This window comes from Stigmatopora argus, chromosome 13 (genome assembly GCF_051989625.1).
Source record: "Stigmatopora argus isolate UIUO_Sarg chromosome 13, RoL_Sarg_1.0, whole genome shotgun sequence".
Lineage (NCBI taxonomy): Eukaryota > Metazoa > Chordata > Actinopteri > Syngnathiformes > Syngnathidae > Stigmatopora > Stigmatopora argus.
In genome coordinates, this window is record NC_135399.1 from 6,241,657 (window position 1) to 6,269,655 (window position 27,999).

At 39.5% G+C, this 27,999-nt stretch overlaps 3 protein-coding genes across 4 annotated transcripts; all 3 read left to right on the plus strand.

Moving 5' to 3' along the window:
- Nucleotides 1–5,464: 5,464 nt before the first annotated feature.
- On the plus strand, nucleotides 5,465–8,590 carry abhd13 (abhydrolase domain containing 13). The gene is made up of 2 exons (XM_077617759.1): nucleotides 5,465–5,627; nucleotides 7,383–8,590. Exon 2 carries the CDS (start codon nucleotides 7,412–7,414, stop codon nucleotides 8,453–8,455), a length of 1,044 nt encoding a protein of 347 aa, XP_077473885.1. The 5' UTR covers nucleotides 5,465–5,627; nucleotides 7,383–7,411; the 3' UTR covers nucleotides 8,456–8,590.
- A 4,351-nt stretch (nucleotides 8,591–12,941) lies between these two features.
- Nucleotides 12,942–16,886, plus strand: tnfsf13b (TNF superfamily member 13b). The gene is made up of 6 exons (XM_077617760.1): nucleotides 12,942–13,354; nucleotides 13,915–14,008; nucleotides 14,123–14,179; nucleotides 14,252–14,376; nucleotides 16,299–16,449; nucleotides 16,548–16,886. The coding sequence occupies exons 1-6, from the start codon at nucleotides 13,142–13,144 to the stop codon at nucleotides 16,658–16,660; spliced, it is 753 nt and encodes a 250-aa protein (XP_077473886.1). The 5' UTR covers nucleotides 12,942–13,141; the 3' UTR covers nucleotides 16,661–16,886.
- Nucleotides 16,887–17,762: 876 nt separating this feature from the next.
- On the plus strand, nucleotides 17,763–22,778 carry LOC144087065 (uncharacterized). 2 transcript variants are annotated; one of them, XM_077617340.1, is made up of 4 exons: nucleotides 17,766–18,282; nucleotides 18,680–21,397; nucleotides 21,637–21,735; nucleotides 22,129–22,778. In XM_077617340.1, the coding sequence occupies exons 2-4, from the start codon at nucleotides 18,683–18,685 to the stop codon at nucleotides 22,570–22,572; spliced, it is 3,258 nt and encodes a 1,085-aa protein (XP_077473466.1). In that variant the 5' UTR covers nucleotides 17,766–18,282; nucleotides 18,680–18,682; the 3' UTR covers nucleotides 22,573–22,778. The 2 variants fall into 2 exon arrangements, with proteins under 2 accessions (XP_077473467.1, XP_077473466.1); XM_077617341.1 differs by having other exon boundaries at nucleotides 17,763–21,397; nucleotides 21,668–21,735; nucleotides 22,129–22,437.
- Nucleotides 22,779–27,999: the final 5,221 nt, after the last annotated feature.

Below are 27,999 nucleotides of genomic sequence, written 5' to 3' on the forward strand. Positions count from 1 at the left end.
GACTGGCTTTTGTGTCTCCAGACATTTGAGTAGCAGCTTCAGTGGGAATGTTAACGTGCTTGAGCAGCTAAATCAAGCACTCTTCAGCTTAGATCCAAATACAGATTTTCTTATTAGCCAAAAGAGAAAAAAAATGTTTGCTGTCATTCTAGCACTGACATCTTGTTGAAAGAGGAATGCTGTTGATGTTCAAGGCAAAAGATGTCAGATTCATATTTGTCACAGGTCAAATCATAGTAAGGATTTCCTTTGGAGGGCCTTTTAATTTGACTTCATATGGACAGCGCTAGATGTCCAATTAATTTTGACCAGTTTGATACATTTTGAGCAGCCCGGCGGGTAAATGGTTAGTGCGTTGGCCCCACAGTCCTGGGGTCCTGGGTTTGAATCCAGGTCCTGTGTGGAGTTTGCATGTTCTCCGTGGGCCTGTATGGGTTTTCTCTGGGTACTCTGGTTTCTGTCCATTTAGTTGCACATAATCAAAACAATTAAGTTTATCTTATTCAAACAATTGCATAAGCCAACTGAATAACACAATTAAGGTCAAAAAACAACTGTAACAACAATTGCATATCAGGTCTTCAAAACAACAATTAAGGTCGAAAACCAAAAACAACTGCGTAAGAATTTGCACAAGTAAGCAAAACAATTTCCATAAAAGGTGAAACGAGCAACACTATTTTAAAACAATATGCGAGTATTTTCGGAAGTTGATTCGATTATCACCATCTGGTCCGGAATCCAAGTCAAAGCAATTTAAGAGTCCTTCACAGATCTTCATTGCGAACCCAGATCAAAAGTCCTCGGAGCCCGGCACTGGGTGATCCGTCAGGTCAATAGTCCTCGGAATAGGGCAAAACAACAATTAAACGTCCTCGGGGCCAGCTGCAGGGGGAAGTGTCCTTCGGTAACCGTTATACTGAGCTTATAATGATTAATGTTTCACATATACATAGAATGATTAATATTCCACACATACATATAATGATTAATGTGCACATATATAATAACACCCCAGAATAACCCCAACACTTCCACATTCCAAAAACATGCATGGTAGGTGGGTTGGACACTCTAAATTGCCCCTAGGTATGAGTCTGAGTGTGGATGGTTGTCTGTCTCCTCAGGCTCTGCAATTGGCTGAACACCGATTCAGGGAATCTTCCAGGCTTGACAGTAGGCTGGGCCCAATTATGGATGTGAATAAATGTCATTTGTTTTCGCTACAGAAGGCTTCCTAATTACTATCGAAAACCTGGAGCCTTTTCCACCAGAGCCCTTTGAGAGCACCCTTTATTGCAAAAAGGGGCTGCCTCTTCTTTTTTTCCGACAGCTGACTGTGCCATCACTATATGTGCAATCTCATTAAACCTTGACTGACGCTAAAACAGAGCCACAGGAGCTGGAGCTACTGATTTCACAAGGAGTCAGCATGATTGTGAAGTACTGACAGCTAATATGGATTTTTATTTTTATATTTATTTATTTTTGCATTCACATGGCCTGTTACCTGACTTGTGAAATAAAGTTAATTAGAAAGTAGGTTAACCACTTATAAGACTGAATGACTTTCACTTTATGAGCAGGAGCGGGACAGAGTACCTAAAAAGGTATCAGTACTCTTACATTTTTTAAAATTTACTCTTATATATATATATATATATATATATATATATATATATATATATATATATATATACATATATATATATATATATATATATATATATATATATATATATATATACGGTTAGCATGTCGGCCTCACTGCTCTGGGGTCCTGGGTTCAAATCCAGATAACGTCCACCTGTGTGGAGTTTGCATGTTCTCCCCGGGCCTGCGTGAGTTTCCTCCGGGTCCTCCGGTTTCCCCCCAAATTCTAAAAACATGCATGGTAGGCTAATTGGACACTCTAAATTGCCCCTAGGTATGGGTGTGAGTGTGCATGGTTGTCCGTCTCCTTGTGCCCTGCGATTGGCTGGCTATCGATTCAGGGTGTCCCCCGCATCTGGCCCGCAGTCAGCTGGGATAGGCTCCAGCACCCCCCCAGCGACCCTAATGAGGATAAATCGGCTCTGAAAATGAGATAAGATGAGATTCTTTTCAATATTAAAATACAAGATAAAAAAGCACCATGGAGTTTTTATGTTCATTTTCCAGTTTTTAAATCTGGCAACCATACACTATTTTAACATTCAGTGGGTGTGTCAATGGGACTTTAAAGTTGAGCTTTCAAAGTGAATTAATCTTTCCTTTGTTTTGACAAATGCCCCGATTGAAGAAAAATCAAAAAGTCAAACACACTTAATTTTTGTACATTTTAGGAATGCTTTAACCCTAATATTTCGCTCTATGTAAATGTGGTCAATGTGTCAGAATGGGGGACGTGGCGGGCATTTGATGACCTGGCTGGCAAAATCACGAGATCAGGCCGAGGGACACGCTTATCATGCACCTCATGGTGGTCACTCAGCACCCAGCTTACACCAATGAAGCAGCAGTGTGCAAGTGCAAGAAACCCATTGACAAAATTAGAGCTTGGACCGCAAGCAAGAAAGTCTTATCAGCCTGTGAAATAGGCGCAAGTGATACAAATCGATTGCAAGTCAGCATTTTCTCAAGTCGTAACCTTATCTGCTCGCGAGTAAAAGTTGGTATAATTTTTCTTTTTGCCACGTTTGTAAAAGGAACACTTAAGCTGGTCTGACATGATCTGATCTGCATGTAACCAAATGCGGGGCTCTTAAGCGATAGCTTCGGTGTCCATGGTTACGATGTAAATGTGTTATCACCTTGGCGACGACAACGTTGAGTCACAGAGGACAGCTTGGGCGTGAGATGTCGCCAAGGTGATAACAAATTTACATCTATACTATCGAGCACCTAGTAGGGCTAGCAGCTAGCCGCTAGCTGCTGCCCGCCCTGTTGGTTCAAATTGCCAATGGCAGCCAATGAGTTAACAAGGGGGGTTTTATTGGCAAAAACAGATGGAAGGAGAAACTGGTTAGTTCAGTGGTAGGTTGGCGTACAAATATTTTGACAACCTCTCTACTCTTCTAACGGTTTCAATGTTATTTCATAGATTAACTCTTTGGTTGCAGTCATCCAATTCATTTGGAATTGGAGGGGCTGGCAGCGATCAAAGATTCAATGATGAAAAAAAATTGAAAATACATCACTTTCAATGGCAGCCAGTGAGTTACAAATGGCCTCTTTGTTGGCACAAACTGATGGAAAGAGAAACTGGTTTGCTCAGTGGAATGTTGACGTACAACATTGTCTATACCGTTAATGTTTTATGTTTTTGAAGTTAAACAACACTGAGTTCCAAGCGATATCTGGAAGTGATTTCTTCCTTTTCATGTTGACTGTGACAACCTAGAATCAAATCAGTGAAACCTCAAGGGCAGAGCTGAATGGCCAATAGCGGCACTCTGCTGCACAACATCAGTCTGCTCCCCTCAAGGTCACATGATAGAGCGCAAGTGAGATGTTCAAAGACAGAAGGGGAAAGATAGCTGAGAAATCTCTTGTCTAATAAAGCATTTGTGTATGGATCCAAACATCATTTTGCCATTCGAATAGTTTCATCGTGTTGTATATAAAGTGGTTGTCGCTTTCCTAACATTTGCACGTTTCTGTGCTGTTGCTCTCATGAAAAGGGCTCATCATTTCTCAATGGATTCATTTGCAGCCAATTGCAGTCTTAACCAAATTAATTAGATTCATTAGTTCATAAAACACCATATATTACTCCTCATGCCCTGCGATCGGCTGGCCACCGATTCAGGGTGTCCCCCGCCTTTGGCTCGGAGACAGCTGGGATTGGCTCCAGCACCCCCTCGCGACCCTAATGAGGATAAATCGGTTCAGAAAATGAGATGAGATTAGAATATTTGTTATTATATTGTTTTCAATAGGCGGCCTTGTGGGTGAGACAAAAAACTGACCTCACAACTCTGGGGTCCTGGGTTCAAATCCAGGTCGGTCCGCCTGTGTGGAGTTTACCTGTTCTCCCTGGGCCTGCGTGGGTTTTCTCTGGGTACTCTGGTTTCCTTTCACATTCCAAAGACATGCATGCTATCCTGATTGGACACTCTAATTGCGCCTAGGTATGAGTGTGAGCGTGAGTGGCTGTTTGTCTCCTTGTGCCCTGTGATTGGCTGGCCACCAATTCAGGGTGTCCCCCCGCCTCTGCCCCGAAGTCAGCTGGGATGGGCTCCAGCACCCCCCGCAACCCTAGTGAGGATGAAGTTGTTCAGAAAATGAATGAATGAATATTGTTTTCATGCAGTATTTCAAGAATTTTTGAGAATGGAAGAAAAGAATGGATTATTGATAGGAGAGCAACCTCGTGTGGGGAGTACTTTTATTACAACAAATGGCGCTATGAGCAAAGCGGGTTAAACGCGATCACATTTTGCTCACTTTGTGTCTTTGCCATTAAACATTATTGTCAATGAAGCTGGAGCTGTGTAAGAGTTATAAATTGCTCAATTTTCAAATGACGTTTTTGTTTTAAGAAACAATGACGATGCAGTAAATAAAATGCATACTGAAGAGAAAAAGTGATTTTTTTATTTTTTTATTCTCAAAGTAACAGGAGAGAAAGTGTCTTTTCTACATTTGTTAATTTCTTGTTGTACATCTAAGGTATGTTGTATTCTCCGGATTTTGGTTCATAATTTGGATTTTGGATTCCCTGCTTTGGTTTGCACTTTGTTTTTATTCATTCAATCGTTTCTGAACCACTTTATCCTCATTAGGGTGGCAAGGGGTGCTGGAGCCTATCCCAGCTGACTCTGAGCCAGAGGCGGGGGACACCCTGAATGGGTGGCCAGCCAATCGCAGGGCACAAGAAGACGAACAACTATGCCCAGTCACCTACGGGCAATTTAGAGTGTCCAATCAGCCTACCACGCATGTTTTTGGAAATGTGGGAGGAAACCGGAGTACCCGGAGGAAACCCACGCAGGGCCGGGGAGAAGATGCAAACTCCACACAGGTGGCCCGACCTGGATTTGAACCCCGAGCTGTGAGGCCGAGGTGCCAACCACTCAATCCGCCGGGCTGCCCACACCCCAATCTACAATAGCTATAATTAATAATATATATTTTCAACATCCATCATAAATCCTAACTACGTTAATACCGCTTGATACTAACAAAAAATACAAATACTTAAAAAAACAATCCCAAAAATAAATTAATTTAAAAAACGTCCAGGACTTCTTTTATTTTATTTTAAGGGGAATGCAATAAGCTTCCGTACATAAGAATTAGTAGAAAGTAGAAAATCCTTCACCCCCTTTATTTTCCCTGCAAAAAAGCCCAGATTAGAAAAAAATGACTGTCTTAAAATGGCCGCGAGTTACTAACGCCTTACACTCAGAATTTTTGCATCTCCCTCACCATATATAGGATATCTATGGAGGCGGAATTGTATTCTCGGCTTCGAGTTCAACCCGGAAGACAAAGCCGGGAATGCTAAACAACTGGAAAAGGAGCCTCACCCGTTTTGACAGGTTCTCGGCCATTTAACGTCAAGTGAACTTTCTCCAATTTTTCTCTTACCAGTTTGACGCTACTTAACGACGGCGATCTAGGAAAGATGAGAGGGAGGTGAGGTAAGTAAGAAATAACTGAACATCTTCTGGTCGACGAGTCACTGCTACGCGGCTTTTGCCATGCTAATGGATTGAAAAAAGTCGTTCGATACAATGATGAATCTCCCGTTTTTATTGTTTGTTAATCTGTAAAAGATGACCGTTTAGATCGGTCTATATAACTGCTTGTGTGATGTTGACGTCAATTGATGGGATTAGCCTCCCTTGACACTGAAAGCTGTTTACAGTATTGCACCACCGTTAATTACCACTTTTTTTGTGGTAATTATTTGGGTGTGACACTTTGTTTCCGGCGACAATCAATTTGGGCGTTGCCTTATGTCAATCAGTCAGTGTGACGCTTCCTAAATGGCATCTGCTTTTGAACGATTTTTTATTGATTGAATAAGAGGGTTGCCATCATTATGCATTCATCAAATTAATCAACATCTGTTTTAATTCTTAGTAAATTGTTGACCTGGAAATTGTCCAAATCCTATTTTTTTTAACCGTTCAATAGTGAATATTCTATTTTTCCCAGTTTTATTGATTACATTTGTATAATATAAAAAGTGAATATGTAGTCCCAGGGTTTTTTCATTTTTATTATTTACTGAGTTAAAAAAAAAAAACTTTAAATTTCAAAAACCAAAGGCAAACTTTTCATTTTTGTATTGTTTTAATTAGGAAACAAATAGAAAATATTCTCAGTAGTCTTTGATGTTAAGCAGATGATTCTTAATAATTGTTAACGCTTTGCTCAGACAAAGATAAATATTGTCATGTATATTTACTATAACTAATCGACTCATCATTAAAAAATGGTGATTGGTTGACTATCAAAATACAGTGGTACCTCGTGATACATGCTCGTCATACAACATGCTTGTGGTACAACGAAAATTTCGATCGAATAGTTCGCTCGCGATACGATTAAAATTTTGAGATGCGACCAAGACAGGTGGCCATGACATGAGGCTGTTTATCATTGTAGCGCACTGTCTTTTTTGCCGCATCTCTTTCGCGTATAACTACTATATCTACGAGAACTGAACGATTTATTCAGACGAGTTTCGACCAGGAAACGCACAACGCGCATGTGCGGGCAAGAAGAGGGCTTTCTGGGTAATGAAGTATACTCGTGCACACCACCCATAGGCAATGGCACCCTTTCTCAGAATAAAACTTCATTACCCACAATCAATACGTGGGTAAGCTCAGCTATTGCATTTCCTGTTATTCTTTCTAAGGAAAGGAGCTCCCGCGATCGTTCTTTAAAGACTATTTCTCGTTGGCAAGTGGTCGTGCGTTATCCTATTGTGAGGACATTTGTGTGCATCATTTTTGGAATATTTTGAAGGCAATACAACAGCAAGCAGTCCATCGATAGCGAACGTGAGGGTGGAGGCGTGGCAAACCGCTAACCCGGAAAACGAAGGTAACAAAAGATTAAGAAAAATCTAGAATTCAGTTTTGTGTAAAGTTACATTAAACGTATGTTTGAGTGTGTCTGTATATATTTATCCAAGTTAATTTAAATTTGTTTGTTCGCTTACGAGTGCCGTGGTCTCGGAACGGATTACAATCGTATGTCAAGGTACCACTGTAAAAGGTTTGTAGCAGCCCTATTTATATTTAGTTTAACAAATCGACTCATTAAAAAATGGTGATTGGTTAATGATCAAAACAAAATGTTTGTAGCAGCCCTATTTAAATATTTAGTTCAACCTTTATTGTATTTCCTTGCTAATAATAGTGCTGTTTTTATGTTTTAAGTGTTTCTAGTGACAAAGCTCAGTGTCACCATGGAGAAGCAATGGAGGTTGTGGGGCGCAGTAGAGCGTTGCGCCCTCACTTTGGTCTCCTGGTTTTGGGGTGCCTGTCGTGTCTCCCTGCTGGCCCTGATCCTCACCTTCCACATGTATGGGGGATTCTTCCTCCTGGCTCTCATCTTAGCCTCCGTGGCGGGCATCCTGTACAAATTCCAAGACTCGCTCCTCTACTTCCCTGACCAGCCATCGTCGTCGCGCCTCTACGTCCCCGTACCGACGGGGATCCCTCACGAGAACGTGTACATCCGCACCAAAGATGGCGTCAAACTCAACCTTATTCTCATGCGCTACACGGGCGGCGATGTGGTTTCCGGTGCGACGGCCGCTCCCGCTCCTTCGACCCCGCCCACCATTCTCTACTTCCACGGCAACGCGGGCAACATCGGGCACAGGGTGCCAAACGCGCTGCTCATGCTAGTCAACCTGAAAGCTAACGTGGTGCTGGTGGACTACCGCGGATACGGCAAGAGTGAGGGTGAGCCCTGCGAGGAGGGCCTTCACCTGGACGCCGAGGCCACGTTGGACTATGTAATGAGTCGGCCCGACTTGGACAAAACCAAAGTGATTCTGTTCGGTCGCTCGCTCGGTGGTGCCGTGGTCCTGCGCCTGGCCTCGGTCAACCCGCATCGTGTGGCGGCCGTCATGGTGGAAAACACCTTCCTCAGTATCCCGCAAATGGCCGCCACGCTCTTCTCTTTCCTGCCCTTGCGTTTGCTGCCGCTATGGTGCTACAGGAATCAATTCCTCTCCTACGGGCGGGTGGCGCAGTGTCGTATGCCCTCACTTTTCATTTCGGGCCTGTCGGACCAGCTCATACCGCCAGTCATGATGAAGCAACTTTACGAAATGTCGCCGGCGCGGACTAAACGCCTGGCCATCTTCCCCGAAGGCACACACAATGACACGTGGCAGTGCCAGGGTTACTTTGCTGCTTTAGAGCAGTTCATTGGCGAGCTACTCAAAAGCCATGCCCACGAGGAGAGCGTGCAGACGTCTTCTAATGTCACTATCATCTGAGCCAACCTCTTTATTATTATTTAATTTCACAATTTGGGTCAGGGAGGGGAAAGGTTTGGCAGCAAATGCATGCGTTCATCACTCTTTATACAAATGCATGTAGGAGGAAGATTTTTGTACAAACTCAAAATCCCCCCCCCCTCCCCCCCAAAATAGCAAAACAAAAAAAACAAAAAGTGAAAGTTTCTGTGGTGAGGGTTTATTCCTTATAGATTGTTGTATCTGTGGGCCCTGATTGGCTGGCATATAAGGAATAAAATAAGAACTACCCTTATACCTAAATAATCTCAATTCATTGGCTGCCATTGACGGCAGTGATCCCAGTTTAAATGGATTGGACGTGCAACCTCGTCTTTGGCAGTGATTAAGTTTATGCAATGTTACACTACCTTTATTAATCTCCCACCACCCCAACCTTTTTTCATTTACAGTGTACTAAGGTGATAGACTTATTTAGATTGATATTTATGAAGGTATTATTTATGATGGACATATTTCCTCAAGAAGGAAAGAGAAAGACAACAACCTTAATTGTCAAGGTATTGAAGTATGCAAATAGGCATACATACTCAGGCAAATGATGCCTGTATATATTAACAAATATCAATCAGAATGCATTGGGGTATATGTATTTCATGAAAATAATGAGACCACCTAAATTCAATTAGAAGTAAAATAGAAAATACAGAAAATGAATTACATTTTTTAAACCATTAGGAATTTATTAATTTATCTTTTGTTGCTTTTAATTGCTATTTTCTTTTCTAATTTAAGATCTCAATTTGAACAGAATTTTTCAATTTAGTTTTTCTATATTTAGTATTAGTTTTAGTAATTGTATTTTCCTCATCACTTTCTGAACCGCTTTATCCTCACTAGTGTTGCAAGGGGTGCTGGAGCCTATCCCAGCTGACTTTGTGCCAGAGGCGGGGGAAACCCTGAATTGGTGGCCAGCCAATCGCAGGGCACAAGGAGACAAACAACCATTCACACTCACACTGATACCTAGGGACAATTTAGAGTGTCCAATCAGCCTACAATGCATGTCTTTGGAATGTGGGAGGAAACCGGAATCCCCAGAGAAAACCCACGCAGGCCCGGAAGACATGCAAACTCCACAATTTTATTTTTATGTTCTCAAATATTCCCCATTTTTTTCTGTGTATGTGTTCAAACTAAAATTCAGGTATCAGTAGTGTAAAAGTGACAGCCATTACTAGATAAACATACACTGACAAATATGAAATGATGGTAATGTTGGCATCATGATGAATGGAAGGGATGCTTTTGATTGGCTAAAATAGTAACGGCTTTGAAAAATGTCTCCACTCATGTTGGGCAGTCATTTCCTGGAAATACTTGCTTTTAATTACGATTTCCACCACTACGAGACATAAATGTTTTGAAATTTCTTTTTTTTTCATAGGATTGGGTGTATTTCCCTTTAAACTGCTCTAACCCATTCATTGTCAACAGCCTGGCTCAAGTGTATCCATAGTAAGTCAGCCAAATAAAATAAAATAATAAAATTACTGTACACATAAATGCCAGATGATGAGACCTAACCTCCAATATCTTAAATTTTCAAGTAAAATGCTGCACTTAGATAGTCAGTTTCACACAAAATTAAACAGTGCACTGAAAAAAATCAAAATGATTTGTGAGTTCACTCTAAAAAATTAACTAAATGTTGACTTAAATATAGGTTAAAGATACATAATTTTATGTTGAACGAAAAAAGATCTGAATCTCAACCAAAATTATGTACCTCATGTTAAACTGCAGCCATTTGACATTAAGTCAACTCAAATATTTTCTTTTTTATTTCTATGTGGAAATCACTGGCACAAATGAGGTCACTCGTGCTGGCCCAAATGTATTTCAGCTGCTGACGTAATCTTAGGGGGTGTGATTATCCAGATTTGCGCTGCAACGACATGGCAGCTCTTTTAACACGCTCCACAAGATTTAAAGTCTACCAAAACAACATAATAGACTTTAATGTAAATACAACTTAATTTCATTAGTGTACTTGTTTTGATCATGTTGATTTGGTGGCATTGAAAATAATACGAGAAAATACTTTGGACTAAAATATGGAAATACTCACTATTTGAGTGCCCAAATTGAATTTTTAACCTCCATTTGGATGTACGAGTATTCCTTCCAGGGCATCTCTCTCAGTATTTATAACTTTTCTTTTCTAGTTATATTTTTTCTTGTCACCCTCCCATAATGTGCCAAAATGGCCATACTCCTTTGGAGGGCTGTTAATTCGCTAATTAACCGCAATGTCTTCCAAGGGGGGTCCAATGGAGTTTAGATGACTAAAAACCTCTGTGCCCTCTTTCAAAGTGAAGAACAATGGAGCTGTTTAGCCATATTTGCATCTGTTTGGCACTTACCAAGGAAAATAACTACTACACTGAATGTAAGTTCGAGTATTGAATCATTTTTTTGGGATTTCCATGGTTGGCAAAATTGAAAACAAAAAAAATGGGCTTTTGTCCGAGTCAAGTGCGTTGTTGCTGCTGGAAAGTCAGTGTGAATGTGCAGCTGGCATGTGATTGTTTCTGTACCCAACCTGCACAGTGTTGACTTTTTGTATCAAGACTGACAAAAAAATCAATTTCCTGAGCTGACATTTGAATGCTTAGTACTGCTTTTGTTTGGAAAAAAAAGTCACTTTTCATCTTTTCCACCCCTTCACCATTTCGGGGTTTTTATCCACTCAGCGCTTTTGTAGCACATATTTTCACTTTTGTGTATTCTGTTCTGCAACATGCAATAAAATTGATACGTGAGACCATGGTGACCCAATTTAACTGACCAACCATTGATGCCATGTGGTATTTCACTTTTTAGATTAGTTTTTTTGCTGCTGTCATGTTTTAATTTATCACTTCCCTTTTTTGAAAATATATTTTTTTACTCTTTAGCTCATTTCCTGGCATTGACAATGGTACACAACCAATCCATTTAAACTGGGAGCACTAGCCGAGAATACTCCTCTTTCAATGCAATTGACGGCAGTAAATGTCCAATTCCTTTTTGACTGGGAAGGGTAAATCCACCTCCAAGTCAAAAGGGGTTGGATGTCATCTGCCGTCAACGGTCACTGGTAAGTTAATATTGCAGTTCATTAAATATATTTATTGAGCTACCTTTTTTATATGCAAATTTAAAACTATGGATTCCCGGTTATGAAAACTAATTTTGACCGAATTTTTTTTGTCTCTAATAGGTGGTAGTGTACAAGAATAAAGCAGTAAAAGTAATGTTTCCTCAAACTTTTACAACGAAGAAAAAATGATCTGTGCAAGTAGAAATGTTTTTGTATTTTTTAAATAACAAAGCTAGTATACAGTCACAAATTAATTTTAATTTTAACGTGAGCTGAAATGTTTTGGTATCAGTGTTGATTTGTATGTGACTAAAACCAACTACACTCCATAAGGCCAACAATTCACTGAAAGACTAGAGCACATGTGTCAAAGTGGCGGCCCAGGGGCCAAATCTGGCCCGTCGCATTATTTTGTGTGGCCCAGGAAAGTAAATCATGAGTGCCAACTTTCTGTTTTAGGATCAAATTAAAATGAAGAGTATAGATGTATATTAAATTTCCTGATTTTCCCCCTTTTAAATCAATAATTGCCATTTTTTAATCATTTTTTTCTGTGTTTTTACTTCAAAAATAATTTTGTAAAATCTAAAAATATATTTAAAAAAGCTAAAATAAACATTGTTTTAGATATATAGAAAACTGAATATTCAGGGCTTTTAATCCAGTTCTTTCAATCCATTTATTAAAAAAATATCTAAATATTATATCTAAAATGGTCCGGCCCATGTGAAATCAAGTTGATGTTAAAGCGGCTCACGAACCAACCCGAGTCTGACACCCTTGGACTAGAGCATTTAATATGAAAATTTTGTAATTTTAAGAGAATAATGTAATATGTCACACTACTATCCTGGTATTATCTGAGCTAGAATGTCATATAGGTCAGAATGTTATTAAAATATATGGCAAATATTGTAATAAGAAAAATCCTAATTTGATTATATCATTTTGAGTGACTAAAGCTTTGAGTATGCTAAATAAAATTCTGAGTAATACGCCTAAATGTTAAGTATATTATTTTAAATTTGACATACAGTACTGGTTAATTAAAAACTACAATAATTTAAAAGTAGGGGCAGGAAATATACATATTCTTAATAAGTATTTATTTTCCATGTTTTTTTTATTACAGTTTTTGAATAAAAGACCAAAAATGTGTTACAGTAACAATGCATATTATATTCATAATTTTCAAACATAATGAAACAAAAAAGGAGATAAAAATTGGGCTGTGTCCCCAATATGGCATTCAGGCCTTAACACCTGTGATCTATTTTTCTTGCAAAATAATGTTGAAAGATTATAAATACAACATATCCATTTTCTCGGGCCACTATTTAGGCAATGTTACTAGTGTATATGTATTATGTTAAAAGAGCCTAATGAGTATTGAGTGAGGTCATGGCTGTTAAGGGAGGAAGTTAATGTGGTTACACAAGCAGAACAAGCAGAACAACCGTTTTTTTCTTCTTTTTTTTCAACTTTGTGTTACTGTATTCATTGAGTTGGAAGCTGCAGGAAAACGAATGTGAAACTGAAGAAATTTTTAGGAATTGAGGCTCATGGCGGTTGGTTTGCATTTGGATCTTGGGATGGGCTTGAAGGCAGGTGAGGCCCGAGGGCCATCCCGCCCAGTCCTCCTCCTCACGCTGGCTCTCGTCACCTTGTCCTCTTTGTCGGCGCTCTCTTTTTACGGGCTGGTGGTCCTCAGAGCTGAGTTGGAGGGCCTCAAGTCCGACCTGTGTCGCAGAAGGGAAGACCAGTGCACAGAGCAGGTAATAAATACAATTTTTTTAATGATTTATATTACACGTGTCAAAGTGGCGGCCCGGGGGCCAAATCTGGCCCGCCACATCATTTTGTGTGGCCCGGGAAAGTAAATCATGAGTGCCAACTTTCTGTTTTAGGATCAAATTAAAATGAAGAGTATAGATGAACTGTAATTTTTTAATCATTTTTTCTGTGTTTTTAGTTCAAAAATAATTTTGTAAAATCTAAAAATATATTAAAAAAACTAAAATAAACATTGTTTTAGATCTATAAAAAACTGAATATTCAGGGCTTTTAATCCAGTTCTTTTAATCCATTTATAAAAATAAAAAAATAAATCTAAATATTATATCTAAAATGGTCCGGCCCATGTGAAATCAAGTTGATGTTAAAGCAGCTCGCGAACCAACCCGAGTCTGACACCCCTGATTTATATCAACAACAAAAAAAGATGGAAACATCACTGCAACACTACAGTAAAACACAACTACACACTTCTGTTGAAAAGTATACTAGTAAATATGATTTAAACCCACATGTTAAATGTTTCTATTACTATTCTAAGAGTATGAATGATAGGAAAAGCAGTCAGTCGGATCCTCACCATGCGTTGACCCCGATGAGAAGGAGGAGGACCATCTCTGGAACAGACACACCAGGTTAAAAATTGAGATTTTTTTCTAATTATGCTCACTTTGATTATCCCTGGGTTTAAAATAAAATATGTCCAAATTTACCTAGTGTACATACATTGTGTTTTCCCACCACTATAGTTTCACAGTCTTGTCTACAGTTGTTGGCGAACAAGAACAGGAACATTTTCAGGAAAGGTAAAAAGCCCCCAATAGCACATTTGTTCTTTTGGAGGGGTAAAAAAAATGATAAGTGTCTGTTTGTGTCAGATTTTATACTGGAGCCGTACACAGGAATCCCCTGGCAGATTGGCCTAAAGAGAGGGTCTTCACTTGAGTTGGTGGGAGACAACATTCAAGTCCTAGAGGAGGGCTTCTACTTTGTCTACAGTCAGGTATGTATAGATCACGTGTCAAAGTGGTGGCCCGGGGGCCAAATCTTGCCCGCCGCATCATTTTGTGTGGCCCAGGAAAGTAAATCATGAGTGCCGACTTTCTGTTTTAGGATCAAATTAAAATGAAGAGTATAGATGTATATTAAATTTCCTGATTTCCCCCCTTTTAAATAAATTATTTTAATTTTTCAATCCATTTTTTCTGTGTTTTTAGTTCAAAAATCCTTTTGTAAAATCTAAAAAAATATATTAAAAAGGTAAAATAACATTGTTTTAGATCTATAAAAAACTGAATATTTAGGCCTTTTAGTCCAGTTCTTTTAATCCATTTATGAAAAAATATATATAAATATTATATCTAGTAGTCAGACACCCCTGGTATAGATTGTAAATGTTCCGATTTTACCACATGGAGGCACTGGTGGCCTGTAAAAAAAACGTTGGTCAGCTTTGGAAATGAGGAAAAAAAATGACATCCACAGTCATTGCTGAAAAGGCTTTATGCAAATGATGCATGATTGTATAAATGTATATTTTAATCATTCACTGCTGATGCTAATATGGATTGGACATCTACCAGTAAACAAAGACAGAAATAGTTTGCCCATTCTTGTTCTCACTAGCTCAATTTATGAATAATAACTACCGACCCTCTTCACGAAATGGATTGGACTTCTATCACTGTCAATGGCAGTGGAAGAGCTGTCTATAAAAATTGAGTTAGTCCACTCTTACGCTCAGTACGCGATTTGTGATCACAGGCAATCCTCTCTATTAAATTATATAGGATGTATAATCGCCTATAACGGTAACCAATCAGTTAATGACAAAAATGGAGTTAGCTCATCAATCATTCCTTCAATGATCACTGTCCGTCCTCGCCGTTCAAATGGATTGGACATTATCACCATCAATAGGAGCTAATGAGTGAAAAAACGATAAGAATATAGTTAGCCCACTCTTGGTCTCAGTAACTCAATTTGTGCTCACTCCCTTCCAGCTCGTTTATCCCGTCACTTGCAGTCAGTGAGAGAACAATAGCAAAAATGATTCAGCCTAGCTCTGTTTAGGTTTACTGCCAGACCTCTCGCTTTTGCTTTCAATAGTTGCCAAGGATAAAAAAAGGCCAAAAAAATATAGTAGTAAGTCCACTCTTGCTCTCGGTACTCGGACGTTTGGTCGCCGGACGTTTGGTCGCCGGACGTTTGGTGGCCGGACGTTTGGTCGCCCAGACGTTTGGTCGCCGGATGTTTGGTCGCCGGATGTTTGGTCGCCGGACGTTTGACAACATGACAGAGAGTTTACTGTTGAAACCAGCTCTCAAAATTATATTCATGAGAGAGAGAGTTTAATATCTAAATATCTACTGTTGAAACCAGCTCTCAAAATGATATTCACCCGGGCGACCAAACGTCCGGGCGACCAAACGTCCGGGCGACCAAATGTCCGGGCGACCAAATGTCCGGGCGACCAAATGTCCGGTCACGCTTGCTCTTGATAGCTTAATTTGGGATCACTGTCAGCCCTCCCAGTTTAAAAAGGTTGGATTGGATTGGATTGGATAACTTCATTCATCCCGTATTCGGGACATTTCATTGTGACAGTAGCAAGAAGGGGGGAATGCAGGGAAAAAAACAGTTACAAGTTAGACAGTACAGTCGCAAAGGCCGCAGAACAACAAAGCAAAAGCACAAAGTACAAAGCAAAGTAAATGGGATTATTAAGAATCACCAAATCAAATCATTAAGACAGAAAAGCAGCAAAAACACAAAACAAACAAGAGCCCTAAGTTATCAGGGACAATAAATGGAGTTAGCCCACTTTAGCTCTGAGAAGCTCAATTTGTGACTTATCACTGCCATCCCTTTCAGTTCAAATGGACCGGACATCTATTTTATTATTTATCCATTCCTCATGGTCAGGTATACTACATGGACAGTCGCTTTGCAATGGGCCACGTCCTAATCCGGAGGAAGAGGATGGTGGTGGGTGATGAGGCTCAGCATGTGATCCTGTTCCGTTGCATCCAGACCATGGACAGCGTGAACCCCTACAACACGTGTTACACAGGAGGTCCGTGATCATTTATTTCCGACGCCGACGACTTTACAGTAGTGGCTCATCGCGTGCTGCCAGTTTAAGGTGTGAAAGTGTGCCAACGCCTCGCTCAGGTGTTGTGAAACTGGAAGTGGGGGACCAGTTGGAGCTGCTTATCCCAAGGTCCTCCGCCGAAGTGTCCCTCGATGGGGAGGCTACCTTCATGGGCGCTGTCCAGCTGCTTTAAATATTGCCTAAGGGTGCTCAAGTCCTACAGATGACCTTCCTTGATAAAGATATTTTTATAATGTATAAATGGAGTCCTATTGTTTTGGCTCAAATAAAACAATATATTATGTCACGCCAGTGGCGGGCCATCAGGGCCTTCAAGGCTTTCTCTGCTGGCCTAAGAACTATCTGAATCATATATTATATTTTGTCCATCAATACATATTAAATAATTCCAAATTGTCTGTTAGCTTCCTTTCATTGCTTTTCCCCCTGGTTGCACTGCTTCCAGATGTGTGTTTTCATAGTGAAGCATTTAACCAATCACATTTCAGTCATTATTTGTTGCCAGGGTCATAAATCTGTCTCAAGGCCTTCACAATCAGGTCTGCAGGCTCTGCTGCATTAAACAAGCGTCGATAAGACTGTTGCTTTAACCAATCAGATTTCGAGTTGGCAACACCACAATGCCTTTTGCTGGCGTAGGGATACGTCATCGCTTTCACCAACTATGATTGGCTAGTGATTAGTCAGAGCTACCAAACTGTATCTGTAGCGAGCTGCACAAGCAAATATATTGTTGTGTTGATTTAAAGCCATTTTCGAGACGGACTATGCCAGAAATAGGACAGGACAGGCTCGACTTTCAGCATTAGCTTCGATGGCGATATAAAAGAAGGAAGAAAGAAAGGAGGATGGATATTGTGTACAGTTAAAAATGATTTTTGTTGAGTAAAATATGGCTATATTCCTAAATAATATTTCAATTGTGGGCCCGGTTCTGATATCTGAAAACCTCCAGTGTTTGTAATTAATCACTAAATGCTGCTAGGAAGTGGATTTTACCCCATTTTAGTGCATTTTTTGCCGTTTCGCCATTGTCGTCCATCGCTGTCTTTTCCCGGGGAAATCACCCCCCGGCCCGGTTGTAATGTCTGAAAAGCTCCAGTATTTGTATTTAATCATTAAATGCTGCTCGGAAGTGGATTTTACCCGTTGAAGAACGAGAAAATGCACGGACCGCCACTGTGTCATGCTAATCTATTTGCAAATGCAATACGGCCCAAATTCTTTTTTTTTTTCACCAAAAAAGTACTTATGGGTCATTTTCACATAATTCAGCAAATAACGGTAAAGATATGGCCCTGGACTTTCCCTTTATGTGTTACAAAGTTATAAAAATTAATTACTACTGCTTTGTTTGCCACATATTATACTACATTTGGCACCAATTTTAAGAGAAATCTATTTGAGACACAAATACATTGAGAGCCAGTTTATGTTGAATTTGTCCACTCCGTTAGATGTCCAGAATCTAGTGTCACAGTTTATAGGAATGAAAAGTCGGGTTATGATTTATTTGTTTGTCTCTATTTAGAATGTGTTGTTTAGATTTGTTTCAATAGTATTTTCACTCAAGTTGTCTTTGAGAAAAATGCAAAAGAATTGCAACTGCAAACAGTTTTACTGATGTACCTTTCATATCAGTTAGTGTGTCTTTACCGTTATCACATGAGAAATACACCAAAAAATTCACAGTAAATACACCAGGTGGCTGGTGTGGGAGAAGTACCAGGATGTTGTCAGCCATATTGTCAACGCCAGCTAAGCAGAAGCCATGAGAATGAAACTAAAACCAAGGTAAGGACCATACCTGTGAAATGTCGTAACAATTCCATGTCTTTACCGATGTCCTAAAAACTTGGTGAACATAATTACTTTGCTTTTTAATGAACTGGGCATGGTGTATGCATGCAGAACACTATCATTTACTGAGTGCCAAGAAATACCATCTACCAATGTCAAAGGCTGAGGTGGAATGTTGTGTCTTTACCGTTAATAAATTTTGTCTTTACCGTTATAACGGGAAAGACGTATCATATAACGGGAAAGACTAAGTAGAAAAGGTGTATACAATAGATATGTAGAGATGAAATACATATTTTTAAATATACAACAGATATGTAGAGATGACGCTAACATGTTATGCTATGTTTATGTGTATACTAATTCCTGCTTTGATTTGTAAAATTTCCAGAACATGAATCCATTTAAGAAAAAAGGCGGTAAGCCACCTGCGAAAAAATCTAATGCTGCAGCGATGCGCAAATGCAGGGAGAAGATTAAAAATGACCCTGGAGCCTATCACAAATATTTAGAGAAAGAAAGGGAACGATATCAGAAAAGAAAGGCACAAGGAAAGATTCCAAATATTCACAAGCTTTCAGAGAGGGAGCAAAGGCAACTGAGAAGAAAATGGAAGCTCAACCAACGAAAGCAAAGGAGCAAGAAATTCCAACAACTGGAAGAGGATCTGCCAAGCACTCCCCCACCTAGCCCAGATGCTGATGAATTTGGTGAACCACAACCAGGACCATCGCAACCATCAACACAAAAGAAAGCTGGCAGGAGAAAGACGCAAGCCCGGGACCGCAAAGCATACAGAACAATTACCAAGAATAATGCTCAGATCAAGCAATATCAAACTGAAATACGGAAATTGAAAAGAAAGATCAGCAGAATGCAGAATGCTCAGCAGTTGAGTGTTAACGTGATCAGCGATTCTCCAGCATCGAAGGCATATTCCCTCCTTTCCAGCGGGAATAACAACAGGATAAGGAAGGAGCTAACATTCTGCTATGCTATCAAAGATGATCTCAAAGCAAAGGTACTAGCCAGCAAAAAGCGACAAAATGAAAGAAAGGCTATACACGCTGCAGTTGTTGGTCCCATTCTACAAAAGTACAGATTGATCAACAAGGCGAAAGATGATTTGCAGCTGACCAGGCATGGTATAACTAGAAATGTCAACTGTAAATCCCTCTTGCAGCACTCCCGTCAGACACGAAATTATGACTACAGTAAAACTGTGTCTGGGCATGTCAAGAAATTTTTCCTCGAGGACATCAATAGTACCCCTGCAGCTGGCAAAAAAGACACCAAGACAGTGCATAAAGACAAAAGGCAGAAGAGATATCTCAATGACACTTTGCAAAATTTGTATGTCAAGTTCAAGGCTCAAAACCCAGATTTGAAGCTTAGTTATGTGGGGTTCACCAGACGGAAACCGTTTTATTGTGTGCACCCAGATGTGACCGGAAGAGACACAGTCAAGTGCAAGCAGCATGCAAATTTTGAGTTGAAAGCATTAAAATTGCACAACATTGGACTACTTACGTCCCGTAACCCCAGTGACTTACTCTCAGCTGCAACCTGCTCTGTAGAGAGGCATGATTGTATGTTTAGAAACTGTGCTGTCTGCAAGAAATACATCAAAAAGATCTACAGGGATGGAACTGATGACATAAGGCAATCAAAGGAGCAAGTGTTATACCACGAATGGGAGAAGGGAGTAGAGACCAGAATGACAAATAATGGGCCAATTGATGTTGTTGTCATCCAGAAGAAAGAAAAATCTGTCACCATTGCGAAACTCTGTGATGACCTTGAGAAAGACCTTGTGGCTCTTATGGGGCACCAATATCGTATCATTCACCAGTACAAGGAGCTCAGACTAGTAAAATCCAGGTTGTCTGCAGATGCATGTGTCCTCCAGATTGATTTTTCAGAAAATTATGGGTGTAAAGCAACTACAGAAATCCAGGCCATGCATTTTGGGGGAAGCAGGAGACAAATAACTTTGCACACCGCTCATGCCACGTTGGCCAAGGAGGATGGTACAAAATATATCCAATGTTATTGTACTATCAGTCACGATTGTAGACATAATGCCTCTTCTGTGTGGGCCCATCTTGACCCGGTCCTCAGTGATCTCAGAAGTAAGGGGGTCAAGGTGCTTCATGTAGTTTCTGATGGGCCAACTAGCCAGTACAAAAACAAAACGAACTTGCAGCTGATGTGTCTCCTCCCCTTCAGTAAGTACCACTTTGAAAGGGTAACTTGGAACTTCCTGGAGACATCCCATGGGAAGGGCCCAGCTGATGGAATTGGTGCGGCAATAAAGAGAGTTGCAGATAGGCTAGTTGCCAGCGGGACTGACATCCTCAGTTGCACTGACCTCCTGAACAACATGAAGAGATCTGAAGTGAAAATCATTGAAGTCAACACAAAAGACATTAATGACGTAGATAACATAGTACAAAATTTACAGGGCGAAACCATACAAGGCACAATGTTGATCCACCAAGTGATTGTACCTCGAAAAGGTGTGCTGCTGCATAGAAAGCTGTCTTGCTTCTGCAAGACAGACTGTGAATGTCACCCTCCACTACGAAGGCTCCAAGTGAAAGAACCAGACACAGAAACCAAGAAAATTTACAAACCTGCAGTAACCAATGCAGAGAAAACCAAAATGAACAAGAGAGTTGGCACAACACAGAGAAAAAAAGAAAACTTGGCATTGGAAGCACTAGAAGCCAAACTGACAGAGAAGCAATTACAATTATTTCAAAGGAGATTGGAAAATGGATATGACGTTGTACATATGGATCTATCAATTCTGAGTGTTACTGAAAGACAAGAATATGCATATTGGAAATCTTGGAATGCTTTGATGACAAAGGCCTGTCAACAAGGACGTGGGAGCAATGGAAAAGAACCTCTGACGGAGTCAAGTGAGGAAAGTGACAGCGACGACGGAGTTGAGCGAAGTGATGATGAGCAAAGTGAATGGAATGGCAGTGATGACGAGACAAGCATAGCTTGCTACCCAGACTCGCCACCTCATGATGTTGTTCAGGACCAGCCGGCCACCTCCCAGAGCTTACCACCAAGGACTCTTGATGACAGACCAAAGGTACTGCTTTTCACATGAACAATGTTAAAATTGTTACATTTAATGATAACAATATACTTTATTAACCACAAGTGGGACTTTGTTCACAAGCTTTAACAGTAGAAGAGAAATTACAGTACAGTACCATAAACATTATTAAACTGTCTGTTAGATACAGAAACAATTTGGATTATGCCTACAGTAGTACCATTTGTTTGCCAAGAACATGTCATTGCTATGAGAATCAATCTGTTTTTCAGGACCTGACCTACCAAGTTGCTGCCCTTACAGATACCCAGGACCGACAAGACATCCTTGAGGACCAGCCAGCTCGCCAAAAGGATCAGCCAGCTAATGAGGTTGGCTCTGGTTTTTAAATTGTGCATGCATTTTGCTGAATGTTTGAGGTTCTTACCCTTCTGCTCTTGCACAGTTAAAGTCAGGGTGGTAAAATTGCTGAAAATGTTGACTTTATCAAACAGAGATGGTGCTGTGACATTGATTTAACATTATAGACCATTACGTGAAGATGGACAAAATTGAATGTTATAAAAGAGTTGTTTGGAACAACAGTCTTACATGACGAAGAAAAGATGTCAGTGCTATTATTCATCAAGCAGCCATTTACTTTAATTTAATCTCACTCCCTATTTATATATGTAACAGCTTAATTCAATCACCTTGTCTCTTGTCAATACTGTACCAATTTGACGTGAATATAATAATATATAATGATTTGTGCTTTCTTTCAGCATGGAGCATCAGTATCTTGTGACAGAGAACATTTGTCACCTGTCCAGATCAGGCCCTTCGCTAATAAGGCAGCACTCTCTGATTATGACAGCCTGGAAGAATCTACTGAAATCTTTCCTATCGAAGATGAAGTCAGTACCACAAATCTGAAGTTAGGTGATTTTGTTCTTGTGAAGTATTGCGGGAAAAAGTCCGTTCAACATTTTGTGGGAAAGATCATTCAAAACTTTGATGAAGATGATGAAGCTCTGGTGCAATTTATGCGTCGCAAGTCCAGTGTTATGAAAAAACCTTTGTTTGTGTATCCTGAAATGGATGACTTGGATGACATACACATAGACAATATTGTTATGAGATTGCCACCTCCTACAACAACAGGAGGAACCTCACGCACTGGAAAGCAGCATGTTTTTGATGTAGACCTAGGGAACTACAACTGTTAAGATTGTGCACTCAAGTATCCTATCATTTGATCATTGCTAACTTTGATTATATTGGCAACTTCTTTATCATTTGTCAGTATTAGCTTAAGATGTTTAGGCTTTAAGACAATTTCATGTTGTTGACAGTAAATCTGTATTTACAATTTCTTCCGTAAGACCGTATATATGTGTTCGAGTTGTATTACAATAAAGTTTACAGATATTAATCAATGTGTATATTTTATTTTTGCAGGGCTTTAAGAAAAAAGAAAAAAAAAAACAAATTTTTTTTATTGAATTTGACTTCAAAGTTTCCCCGGCAGATATCCCAATATAAGGGCTGGGGTACACTGTTACCATCATTTTACTGAAATTGCAACTAAGAGTACTTTATATAATTGCCACTAGTTCTTAATGGCCTTTTCCACACTACTGATACCCACAACAAAACACATAAAGGTCTTAGTTTTTCCCTGACATAGACTGAAGTTTCACCATACTGTCTTTTCCGTTATGCTTGGTCTTTACCGTTTTTGGAATAACGGGAAAGACCAATCCATATTTTTTAAATTTTAATTAATTATGTTTTCATTAAAGTTCCAGCTAAGATATTTCCAGGCAGTGCTAGTGTTGCTAATTAGAGATAATCAGAATGCTTGAATTGCATTTTGTAAATTATTCATTTTCTGAAAGTGTCTTTACCGTTATTTGCTGAATTATGTGAAAATGACCCTTATATATATATATATTGTTTTGTTTTTTTACACCTCCACTTGCCCACACTCTATTAAAAGCCAACTAAAGCCCAGTGGGTTGTCTTCTCTTCACAATGGCTTTGTGCCTTAGAGTCATGACTCCATTTGACAAATTGCAAAACTTGTTTTGATGGAGGGGCGGGAGAAGAAAGTCAAAAATAGAAGGCACCGGAAGCGTCAGTGGCGATAGCCTTAATGGATAAATGGAAACAGAGCACCATGCAAACATTAGTGAAAAGAGGGCTACGAAAATGTCGTACTTGGAACACCATTCCTTGTATTACCTACTCTGGTGAGGCTGCTGTGTATGACATTTCATGAAGTTGACCTTCAGTAAAAGGTTACTCAGTCTGGTCTTAGTGACAAGCTAAGGAACAGCAGCAGTTGTACTGGTGTAAAAGATACAACTAAAATATTACTGAACACTGAGTTCCAAACTCCTTGGCTGCTGTTCATGATGCTCAACTTCCAATCTATTTTAACTGAGAGGCTGGCAGCGAATGATTGCAAAACAAACTTGACGCAAACACTGAATTCCTGAGAGATCGAATGGAAAGTTTATCAAACTCCGTAAATCTTTCGAAAGGGCTTTTAGCGTTTGTTCTTTTTTTTCCCCACAAAACAACAGTTATCACCATTATTATTTCTGAACTACAACTGAAAGCATGAATCTTATTGCGATTACGTCATATCTGTACTTTTACCACGAGTGTGCATATTTTCACAACAGGTACATATATGCAAGTACACCTGCTTGTAGTACTAATACACGTACTTGAAGTACAAGCACACGCAACTAAATGGGACACAGTTTGTAAAGTTGTGCTCAGATAAAAAGATGGCAACATTTTCTCATATTGAGTGCCACACAGTATTTCAAATATGGTGTGAACATTTTGGTCCCCCTTTTTTTGCACATTCACAACAATGTTTAGCAACTACAGTATGTAGTATTTCTAAGTGAGTGCTAAATCTAAATCATACATTTGAATGGTAAATTTAAATGATAAATTTAAATTGTAAATACCAATGTGAACTCTAAACTCTAATGTTAAATCTAAATTTTAAATGTAAATCCTAAAACTCTCAACTTGGTGGCCTGGGAGCTTGAGTGGTTAGCGTGTCAGTCTCACAGCTCTGGGGTCCTGGGTTCAAATCCAGGTCCGTCCACCAATGTGGAGTTTGCATGTTCTCCCTGGGCCTACATGGGTTTTCTCCGGGTACTCCGGTTTCCTTCCACATTCCAAAAGCATGCATGGTAGGCTGATTGGACAATCTAAAATTGCCCGTAGGTAAGAGTGTGAGCGTGAATGGTTGTCCGCTTCCTCGTGCCCTGTGATTGGCTGGCCACCGATTCAGGGTGTCCCCGGCCTCTGGCCCGAAGTAAGCTGGGATAGGCTCCAGAACCCCCAGCGACCTGAGTGAGGTTAAATGAGTGCAGCTTTACAACAAAAGTTACAGGTAGTGCAAGTACACCTATTTGTACTGTAAATATACCGACCAGCAATCAATTTCTTTTAGTTAAAATTCAATGTAAGCTAAATCAGTACAGCAAAGAAGCATTTTCATTTCATGTCAACTTAATTAGCTACTTATTAAAAGTTAAATTTAATTTAAATTTTGGGGGAAAAAATGTATGTTGCATCAAATACTAAGAGGAAAGTGGCTGTATTGGAGATGCATGCATCCGATTTAGAGGGCTAAACGTGTAAAAATGCCCTGACCGACCCCGCTTTCTCTCTTTGTGTGATTCCATGGCGACGGATGCCATGTTTGGCGGAAGCTCATGTCATTGTGGATCCTTCACACAAAAGACAAATCGGCATCTGACCGAGGAATCAGGAAATGAGCCCTGCTGAGTACACACAGCACCACCCCCACCGATCCCCCAACCCCATACAATTTGCCAGTTTATTTCCAATATGAGCCTCTAAATGGTTTTGATGGTTGTTATGGAGGAACAGCAATGTGAAAATGAAATAAAAAGTAATATAAGATATTGTTGACTACTAAATATTTATTGACATAAATCACAGCTGTCGAAGTGGCGGCCTGGGGGCCAAATCTGGCCCGCCACATCATTTTGTGTGGCCCGGGAAAGTAAATCATGAGTGCCGACTTTCTGTTTTAGGATCAAATTAAAATGAAGAGTATAGATGTATATTATATTTCCTGATTTCCCCCCTTTTAAATCAATAATTGTAATTTTTTAATCAATTTTTCTGTGTTTTTAGTTCAAAAATCATTTTATAAAATTTTAAAATATATAAAAAAGCTAAAATAAACATTGCTTTAGAATTTAGATCTATAAAAAAACTGAATATTCAGGGCTTTTAATCCAGTTCTTTTAATCAATTTATTTAAAAAAATCTAAATATTATATCTAAAATGGTCCGGCCCACATAAAATCGAGTTGACGTTAGCGGCCCGCAAACCAACCCGAGTCTGACACCGTTGACATAAATCATTACCAATTAAAGTCAGTACACAAGAAAGAATAAAAAATTATAGAATAGAAAAAAGTCTGAATATTAAATGTTAAAATAAATCAATACAAATCGAATGAATACCTGAAATAAAAACTAAATGTAGATGTTGAACTAATCATGTTAACAAATACCCATAAGTCATGAAATATATATTGCCTGTAAAATGTCATTTAATTTTTTTAATTAAATGTATTTATTTTTAGGGCTCGTTTTGGAGTTATAAAAGTGGAAGCACATTAAAATTAAGGACCTGACTTTGCTTCTACGCATGAAACACTGTACAACCTCGTCTTTGGGGATTACGTTGATGTGCAGCAGCCAGCCCAAAGTAATCGTGTTGATCCAGAGTTTTGCAGTCCAACTGGCAGCATCCACGTTTGGGTTTATCATTTAGGGAACGGCTGAGGATTTAGTTAAGCAACCAAACTGGATGCTCTCAGCTCACCGATTGTTTCTCTTCTTTTTTTTTTCTCGGCTATGCTAATTACTTTTGACATGGAAAAAGCCATGTGAGCATATTTATTTTTTGCTTAGAGTGGTGGCTATCAGTTAAATTCCTAAAAAATAAATAAAAAGGTGAAATTCTCCCTCCTCAGAAAGTGACTCGCCTGCAGGAGATAAATGAGAGCCACTTGTCAAGCTCTCGATCTCGCACTTTCCTGTTTATAGCTCCAGGATGGAGCTTTGACAGACCACTGCGGCATCTCTGTAAATACTGACTGCATTTTATCTCATGCCCTTACTCGGGGAAAGACAAAAGCACTCAGTCCTTTTGATGTAGTTTTTAAAAGTTACTTTATTCTCCCAACGGCAGTGTATCAAAATATGCAGACACAAATTGAAACTTTCTCAATTTTTTTCATATTCCCATTGACAACAATGAGGCTATGGAAGCAACAACAACTGTTATTATCGTTAATCTAGATATTATTAATCTTAATAATAGCTGCCAATAAGAGCGATAGACATTTTGCCTTGGATGATCCCTGCGAGATCTCCGAGTCAAAATGGATTGGACGTTTAGTGCAGTCAATGGCATTCAAACATGATTCAATGCCTCCTATATTCTAGTTGAAATTGATTTTCTGTCAGTGGCTGAGTTAATAAGAACATTCATCTTTAATTATCTATATATACTCAAACTTAGCTTTATATATACACCGTATTTTCACGACTATAAGGCACACCACATTATAAGGCGCACCCTCAATGAATGACACATTTTAATGTTTTTTCCATATATAAGGCGCACCGCATTGTAAGGCGCACCGCTCTGCATCACACTGGTCCTGCGATTGGCTGGCAACCAATACAGGGTGTTCAACCTTGTGAGGATAAGCGATACAGAAAATGAATGGAGGTAGTTTATTTGTCTGTTTTAATGTTACGTAATATAATTGCATGTAAATAAAGTGATGATTTTATGCTATAAAAATAAAATTGGGGACCCCCAAATGCTCTCTCAATTGACCAATACATACTTGAATACAACCTGCTCATGGAGGTGTTTCTTGTAAAAATTGATGTCTTTTTCAGTTTGAAATTCTTGTGTTTAAACTCATTTGTACTGCAATCTTGCTCTTGGCTAAGTTTGTCCTGACCAACAGATGCACTTAGGGAGCTGGACTGGTGGAAGGTCTTAAGGGGGTTCGAGTAGTGGGCAAGGGAGGCTAACACTGGCGGCACTTGCTGTGGTCTGGGGGTTTGCTTTTAGTCGGCTCTTTTCTCGGTCCTCTGCACATCTGCTCCTTTATTTGCCCTTTCTGTTTTAACTCCACGCTTTCCCTTTCACTTGATTGTCTAACTGTTTGTTTGACACCCCTCCCACCCCGTGTCTCCCACATTCAGTCCTGTTTCACGCATTGCCGCCAAGCAGCGGCCAGATTTCAACCTCCTCCTCCTCATTCATCTCTACAAAAGAATGGAAAGAATAGAAGCTGTGAAATAAATAGCACACTAAAGCGTAGTGGTTTCTTACAATCATCCAAATCTGTGTTTTGTTTTCATTTCCACTTTTCCTTGTCAAGTCTTCCATTATGTCAACTAATCAGTCAGCTGACTGATTATTCACAAATTGAACCTCTGAGAGCAAGACTGGGCGAATCAATGTTATTATCATTACTAGTTAGCTGCTGTTGACAGGAATATATTATAGAATCAAATGATGGTTTATCTCCTTCAAAAGCGGTGAATCCTTTAATACA